Here is a 9,088-nt window from a genome sequence, read left to right on the forward strand (position 1 = left end):
TATAAAATGTCATTTTTTTCTTCTTCTCTAAAAAAAATGTGTAAAATAAAATATGATTGATAAAACTATAATAATCAATGTAATTAATTAGGATCTATAATCTAATAGATAAAGTTAGGTAAAGATTATCCACAAAATCTTCATGAGATATCATAAGTTTCGAAGGGATTTATTTTCTAACTGTTAATTCCATAATTTTTTTATAGATTTATTTTCTAACTGTTTACTCCTTAATTTTTTTATGGATCCTTTTAAATTGCAATAATTTTTTTCTTTAAGTTAATCAAAAAATAATCTTTGATAATTCAAAAAACAGGACAAACTCTTCTTAATGAATATAAATACAGAAAATATGACTAAAAAACGTTTAATATTTATTTGATGTACTTATATTTAAAATTAAATCACCTAAAAAAATCTTAAAAAAAACTTTAAAATATTGGACTAAAAAATAATTTTAAAATTTAAAAATAAAATAAATTGTTTATAATTAATGTCGTCATAACTTTCCTTCAACTTCTTCTTTTAGATGAAAATATAATTCTCTATCACTTTAACTTTTTACACATCTTAAAAATAGTTTCACAAAAACTACTTAAGTTTCAAAAACAATATTTTAATTCTTCGAATTTAGATTATTAGTGTGAAACATAAACTAAAAGAAATTTAATAAAATCACCAAAAAATAAACTTTCGGAAACATATGAATTCAATCAGCAAACAAAATTAAATAAGATAAACACCTCGACACAAATTCAACCAACATAAACATAATTACATAAACTCAACTATCAAGAACTCAACCAATAGTAGCATAAATAAATAAAAAAGGGAAAAAAAGGAGACTTTGTTATATAAAGATTTTATGACATTTTGATGGGAAGATTTATAAGAAATTATAAAAGTCTTGTTTTTCTCTTTTATATGTTCTTAAATTCTGCTATTCCATTATTTAAACACATAACAGATGAGAGATCTGCATAAAACGACAGAAGAATCAGAAATTTAAGATGATTAAACCAAAATTATTGCTGAAATTATCACAGAACTAAGACATTAACAAGAAATTACAGCAAAACAAGCTTGAAAATGAACAACTCTTTGCCACTAAGAGACAGAAACATTAATCTGTTCTGTTCTTCCATATCAAGCAACCTTCACTTCAATAGTTCTAGGCTTCTTAGGTTCAGGAGGAGGCAATTTCTGCACAGTAACACTAAGGACCCCATCTTGACACACAGCAGAAATTGCATCAGTGTTTGCATTTTCAGGTAAAACAAACTTCCGCATGAATTTCCCAACTCTTCGTTCCATTCTCAGATACTTCACCCCTTCTTTCTCTTCTTNCCTNTTTCTCTCCCCGCTAANCAAAAGCACGTTATCATCTTCAACCTGAACCTTTATGTCACCAGATTTCAACCCCGGCATGTCTATCAGGAATACGTAGGAATTCGGATATTCTTTCACATCCGCAGCTGTTGCAGCCATCGCTTTCGCGTCTCGCACGTATGTCTGTGTCGGAGCATTGTGTGTGCTCTCCCCTGCACCCTCGTCCGACATGTCCATCATGCTGCGCAGCGACTGGAAAAATGGAGATTCCAAACCCACAACTCTGAAATCCATCTCTTTCGGTATTTGAATCTGCGAATATTTCTCTGTTTTCCCAGATTTTGATTTGCTACGTTTCTGTGATGAGGAGGGATTAGAAAGAGCAATTTATAAGGGGACATAGATTATTCCAGAAAGAAATGGAACTTTCTGGAGAAAATAAAAGCGTACTGTGTAATCTTTCTGTATATTCTGGTAGCTCTCACGCTTCTAGAAAGTTATAGAATTTTGCTGTTTTTTTTCTTTATTTAAAATCTATAGGGTTTGAAACTTTTTACCATTACAAGAGATTCTGTCATTATTTGGGCTTGCCACTGTTTTTGAACTTTCCAAAGTCATATTAATATACTTTTTTATTGTAGAATATCTATAAGTTATTGTTTTAACAACTATTTGTAGAAAGTAATTTTCTAAAGTTACTTTTCAAGTATTTTTCGAAAGTATTAAAATTGTTATCCATTCTAAAAGCAGTTCTTATGAAGTGTTAAAAATTGAACACATTCGAAACATTACAATTTTTTGCACATTCTGATAGTATTTATACTATTTGTTTTGATAGATAATATTCATACTATTTGTGATTACTATCATAGAAACCATAAAAATTTTATATTAATATAATAGAATATAAATTGGTAACAACAAAATTTTAAAAAATAGCATTTTTAATATATTTTATTTATATGTCTTTTTTTAAAAATAATAGAAATATTAACTTTCTTTCTAGTTATCTCTTTTGTTGTTAATTGACTTAATAAATATATTCTCTTATTCGTGAAATTTATTTCATGACGTTTTTAATTACTTTGATTTTTTAATTTAATCCTTTTTTTAGTTTTCTACAAAAAAATCAGAAAATTAAATTAAAAACAACAAAAAATAAAATAACAAAGCAAAATACCATATTAAACCAATAAAAATATATATTTAGACCAAAATACCTATTAAACCTTGAATTCTCCCCCTCTATTTTCATATTCTCACTCTGCACCCACATAATTACCTTAATAACCTTCTCAAAATCTGCAAAAACCTGCAAAACTTGTACACCTTCAAACAAAATCTTTGACTAATACTATGGAGTGTTTCTTCCTGCACTTCACCTCCTCTTTTTTCACCTCCAAATTTATCATTTTATCCTTCATTTAATACAGTCAAACGTATTTAATGATTACTTAATTATGTTTAACTCTTAAAAACTATTCCTAACTACTAAAATGCACTCCCCCTTGTCTCCTTTCTCTTCACTTGAGTAGCATTTTCTTCAGTCACTGTTTCATTGGTTTGAATTGTGGTGTATTAATGTTGCTCGTTAGATAATTATATTATCAGTATATTATATAAAACAAAATTAAAATTAAAAAAAATAACTAAAAAAATATATTAACAAATATTGAAACAAATAAGAAGAAATAAAAAAATTTAAAATTCAATAATATATTAAAAAAAGAAATAAAATAACAAAAATATCATTTATTATAATACTTAAATAAATAAAAATAAAAAATACAACATTTAACAAAATAAAATTTACGCATAGTGATAATAATTATTATTTAATTAATAAATAATTTAATAAAATTTCTAAATTCATAAAAAAAATAAAAAAAATTAACTAAAACTATATACATAAAAAATAATATAAAAAAAATTAAAAAAACAAATAAACCAATTTACGAATAGTTTACTGATAACAAAAATTATTTAATTTAATAAATTAATTAATATTTAATCTAAATTCATAATTAATACTTAATCTAAATTACATTAATAATAAATAATATATAAATTTTATAAACTTAAAAAAATTAACTAAAATTAACAAACAAACTAACATTAAAAAAATTGAAAAAACTTTCAAAACCAAAAACATTGAAAAAAAACGCAGTCTTAAGATGCGTTTCTTATAATCGCAGCATGATTTGCTTTTTCTCCTGTGCACCTCAAAAATCAAACAAACCGCAAATCCATCGGCGGTTGCTTTTTAGCGCTGATCCAGCTGTGGTGCGAGTAGAATCGCTTTTCGTACTGCGGAGGTGTCCATTTGTGGTTTGATATGCACACAACGTACCCTCCTAAAACCCATCTGTTGTTCGTAATGCGGTAGGGGTTAACCGCAATACCATTTCCGATTTCATATGGGGCACCCCCAAACCCATTCGCCTTTCGTACTGCGGCAGGCGTTAACCGCAGTGCCATTTGCGGTTAACCCTCCTCGCCTCCCATTCGCACGGTTCACTTCATATAAACAGGCACACACACATTTTCATACACATACGCAGTACAGTTCATATACAGAAGAAAAAAATACGAACACAGATCCCAGCTACGCAGCATGTGACACCCGGGCACTGACGAGGGCGGGGAGTGATCGCCGGTGCAAGAAGCATGGTGCAGGGGGCACGGACAAGGAGCGGCTCCTGGCAGGNTTCGAGTGGAAGGGGCACATGGACGAATCGAACATACATCGGAATGAGAGGGATCTGGAGATTGTATAGGTACGGGACTATACAGTTGAAGGATAACTTAAAGGAATTGATTTGACTACTCATCAACAAATCCATTTGCTTTTCGGTAGCCTAACTCATAAGAACTCCATGGTTAAGCGTGCTTAGCCTAGAGTAATTATGGGATGGGTGACCTTCCGGGAAGTTTTCTCGGAAAGTGTGTGAGTGAGGACAAAGCACACTGGAAAGCCTCGTGTTGATGTGTGGGGGCAGTCAGCAGTCCCTGTAAGTTGCCGGGGCGTTACACAGCACACTCCACACGAACGCCAACAGGACAGATGTTCTCTGAGAAGAAGAACGAAGAACTTCAAACAGATAGCAGCTGCACAGGTTGGAGGGGAGGACAGGAAGATGGGTAAAGGGTAGAATGAAGAAAGCGGGTGTAGGGTTTTTTGGTGTGAATTGCGGCAGACTCCTTTAACTTTTTAAAAACCAATGAATAGGGTGACAGATGTAGGTTCATAGAGGGTAGGGGTACAGTGGGAATGGAAATAAAAGCAGGAGGTGCAGGACGAAATCATGGAGGTGCAGGAAGGAACACTCAATATTGTGTTTGAAAATTGAAAACCAAAACCCTACACTCCAGAAAATATTAAATAACAAAAAATATTAAAAAAAAAATAAAAAAAAATGAAAACACATTTAAAAAATTAATAACACATAAGTATTAAAATTTAAACAATGTATATAAAACATTAATATATTAAAAATTAAATACAAAAATAATTAAAATAAACTTATTGTAAAATATATATATATATATATATATATATATATATATATATATATATATAAATAAGAAGAGGATGAGATTTTTTTGGCAAAATAAAATGACTTAGCAATTCTGAGCCTTCGTCTTTTATGTCTGAAGCACCATTTCCTCTTCAAGCTTTCTTCCTCTTTGATCTACCTTCTTTCCCTTTTTTTTCAAAAACTTAACCCATATTTTGTTTATCAGAAGCTTCCTTGGAAATCTGAGCTTCAAGAGCAATAATTTCATCCGATTAATTTTTTCATTTTCCTCTAGTAAGTCAATCTTCATGTTTCCGTGCAAATGTTAGGGTTATGGTCATGTAGCAAGTTTTGCTGCATGTGGCCCATAGTGTTTTTCCTTTCCAATTCTAGATTCAATTTAGTTCTAAAGTTGTTCTTCATCATCAATTGATGACCCATAGGTGGTCTAGCATTTCCGAGAGTGAAATGGACATGCTTGGAGTCTCCTTGAGCTAAGAAGGGGGTTTTGTTACTGCACTGCTTGCATAGATGTAAGGGAAGCTGAGCCTTTTTCTATTTTCAGTGAATTGTGTTGTGCATGAGTTGAAATGTTTGCTTAGAACCACTAAATGATGTCTAGAGAATTTTGTTTTATGTATTGTGGCTGTTTGCTTGTAGAATTGGGGAATTTGGGTGAGAAATCTGTTGTTGTATTGATTAGACATCATACTTAGGGAATTGGTATTGTTTTGGGGTCTTTTAAGAGGAAGTAAGGTGGGGAATTTTAGAGTTAGGAGTCTTGGGTATATTTGAGTTGTTGAGGCAACTTAGACAAGTTAATTATAACTTGTTAGGACTACAAAATTGGTTAAAATGAGGTTCTAAATGGTAGAAGTGGAGTTGAGTCCTTAGGTTGAGGAAAACTAGTGTTTTGAGTGAGTTTAGAGGAATTGAGAGGATGTTTTTGAGTAACTGAGGTCTAGGGTGTAAGTGGACAGTGGAGACAATTTGATTGAGTCATTTGGGACTTGTTTGAAGTGTTAAATTTTCTAAAAATACCTTCTAAGTGGTAAATTCAATTTTAGACCTCTAAGTTGATGAAATTGGGTTTTTAAAGTGTCAAAAGTGGTTTGATACACCTAATCTTGGATCTTAGTTTTAACTTACAAATTGATCTTAGTTTTAACTTACAAATGGATATTAAAAACGAAAAAAATAAAAACATATTAAAAAATTAATAACACATAAATTTTAAAATTTAAATAACGTATATAAAACATTAATATTTTATAAGTTAAATACAATAAAATTTAAATAGATTTATTGTAATATATATATATATATATATATATATATATATATATATATTAAAACAAAAGTATTAAACAAATAAACAAACATAAAACAACAAAAATTAAAATAAAAAAACAAGAAATCATATTAAATCAATCTTAAATATATTTAGACTGAAATATCTATTAAACCTTAAGTTTTTCTCCATGAACTTCCATATTCTCACTCTTCATTCTTATAATTACCTTAATAACTTTCTTAAAATCTGTAAAACCAATGGAGACCTTCAAACAGAAATTTTGACTAAAACTATGTTTGAAAATTGAAAACCAAAACCCTACACCTTAGAAAATATTAAACAACAAAAAATATTAAAAACAAAAAAATAAAAAAATAAAAACACATATTACTTTAATAACCTTCCTAAAATCTGCAAAACCTGTGTATAAACTTCACACAAACTCTTTGACTAAGATTGTGTTTTAAAATTGAAAACAAAAACCCTACACCCCATAAAATATTAAATAAAAAACATATTAAAAACGGAATAATAAAAAAAATAAAAACACATACTGAAATAATTAATAACAAATGAATATTAAAATTTAAATAATGTGTATAAAACATTAATATATTATAAACGAGATACAAAAATAATTAAAACATATTTATTGTAAAAAATATATAACAAAGTTTAAAAGTAAAACAACAAGTATTAAAGAAATAAAGAAACATAAAACAACAAAAGTTAAAATAAGAAAACAAGAAATCATATTAAATGCATCTTAAATATATTTAGACCAAAATACCTATTAAACCTTGAATTCTCCCTCTTGCCCTTCCATATTCTTACTCTGCACTCCCACAATTACCTTAATAACCTTCTCAAAATTTACAAAACCTATGCACTCATTCAGAAAAAACTTTCTCTAAGACTATGTTAGAAAAATGAAAACCAAAACCCTACACCCACAAAATATGAAATAACAAAAAATATTAAAAACGGAATAATAAAAAAATAAAAACACATATTAAAAAATTAATAACAGATAAATTTTAAAATTTAAATAATGTATATAAAACATTATTATTTTATAAGTTAAATACAAAAATAATTAAAACAGATTTATTGTAATATATATATAAAAGTTTAAAAGTAAAACAAAATATTAAACAAATAAAGAAACATAAAACAACAAAATTTAAAATAAAAAACAAGAAATCATATTAAATCAATTTAAATGTATTTAGACAGAAATACCTATTAAACCTTGAGTTTTCTTGTATGAACTTCCATATTCTTACTCTCCATTCCTATAATTATCTTAATAACCTTCTCAAACTCTATAAAACCTATGCACACCTTCAGACAGAATCTTTGACTAAAACTGTGTTTAAAAATTGAAAATCAAAACCCTACACCCATAAAATATTAAATAACAAAATATATTAAAAAAATAAAAAAAATAAAAACACATATAAAAAAATTAATAACAAATAAATATTAAAATTTAAATAATGTATATAAAACATTAATATATTATAAATGAGATACAAAATAATTAAAGCATATTTATTGTAAAAAATATATATCTAAGTTTAAAAGTAAAACAACAAGTATTAAAGAAATAAAGGAACATAAAACAACAAAAATTAAAATAAAAAAACAAGAAATCATATTAAATCAATTTTAAATATATTTAGACCAAAATATCTATTAAACCTAAACCTTGAGCTCTTCGGGTATACTTCCTTATTGTCATTCTGCACCCGTATAACTACTTTAATAACCTTCTCAAAATCTGCAAAACATTCAAAACCTGTACACACCTTCACATAGACTCTTTTGATAAGATTGTGTTTGATAATTGAAAACCAAAACCATACACTCCAGAAAATATTAAATAACTACAAATATTAAAACCAAAATAATATAAAAAAAAATAAAAACACATATTAAAAAATTAATAACACATAAATATTAAAATTTAAATAATGTATATAAAACATTAATATATTATAAATTAAATACAAAAATACTTAAAACATATTTATTGTACTATATATATATTTATTGTATTATATTACAATAAATCTGTTTTAAGTATTTTTGTATTAAATTTATATATATATATATATATATATATATATATATATATATATATATATATATATATATGTGTGTGGGTTTGCTAATTTACATAAGAATGTTTGTCAGTTGGTACATTTTAACAAAGTGTACCAAATTTTAGGTTATAAAAATGTCTCTGTTAAAAAAGAAAATCAACTTTAAATCCAAGAGTATTTTAATAATTTTAAAATAAAAAATAAAAGGTAGTTATCAAAAATCATGATTCGTCCACGAGAGAAGTTATTAGTTTTTATTTTATTTTTAATTTTAAAAACAACTACTTTTTATTTTATTTTTTATTTTAAAAAACAACAACCTTTTAAAAAGTAGGCTTAATTACCTATTTAGTTCCCAAGTTTGGGGGGTTGAATTTCCGTTTGATACCCGGTTTTAAAAGTGATTTAATTAGGTCCCAGGTTTTTGATTTTGCTTGCAATAGGTCGCTTCCGTTAAATTCACAATAACGGTGTTAACTTCGTCTAAGGGGCTATTTTTTCTGCTATTCTCCTGACACTCCTTTTCCTCTCTCTTATTTCTCTTTCTCATCTCTCTCATCTTTTTCTCTCTCTTCTATTTCTCTCTCATCATTATAAAATCATTATAAACTTTCTATTTTTTTTTTTTATAATGATTTATCTATAAAAAAGATAAATTATTCATGGATAGAAGTGCAAAATCCGTAGGCAACTGGATGATAATTACACATTTCAGACGAAGATAAATATGTATATATTTGTTTTGTTTTCATTTTTATATTCGTCTAATACTTATTTATGTTTTTATTTTTACCTCTATTTAAATTATTAAAATACTAATTATTCATTAGATAATTATA

General features: G+C 27.2%; 1 protein-coding gene across 1 annotated transcript; it reads right to left on the reverse strand.

Moving 5' to 3' along the window:
• Window positions 1-987: 987 nt before the first annotated feature.
• Window positions 988-1,708, reverse strand: LOC106764280 (17.9 kDa class II heat shock protein-like). The gene has a single exon (XM_014648545.2). It carries the CDS (start codon window positions 1,621-1,623, stop codon window positions 1,147-1,149), a length of 477 nt encoding a protein of 158 aa, XP_014504031.1. The 5' UTR covers window positions 1,624-1,708; the 3' UTR covers window positions 988-1,146.
• Between the last annotated feature and the right edge of the window lie 7,380 nt (window positions 1,709-9,088).

Source organism: Vigna radiata, chromosome 6 (assembly GCF_000741045.1).
Source record: "Vigna radiata var. radiata cultivar VC1973A chromosome 6, Vradiata_ver6, whole genome shotgun sequence".
NCBI classification, from domain to species: Eukaryota; Viridiplantae; Streptophyta; class Magnoliopsida; order Fabales; family Fabaceae; genus Vigna; species Vigna radiata.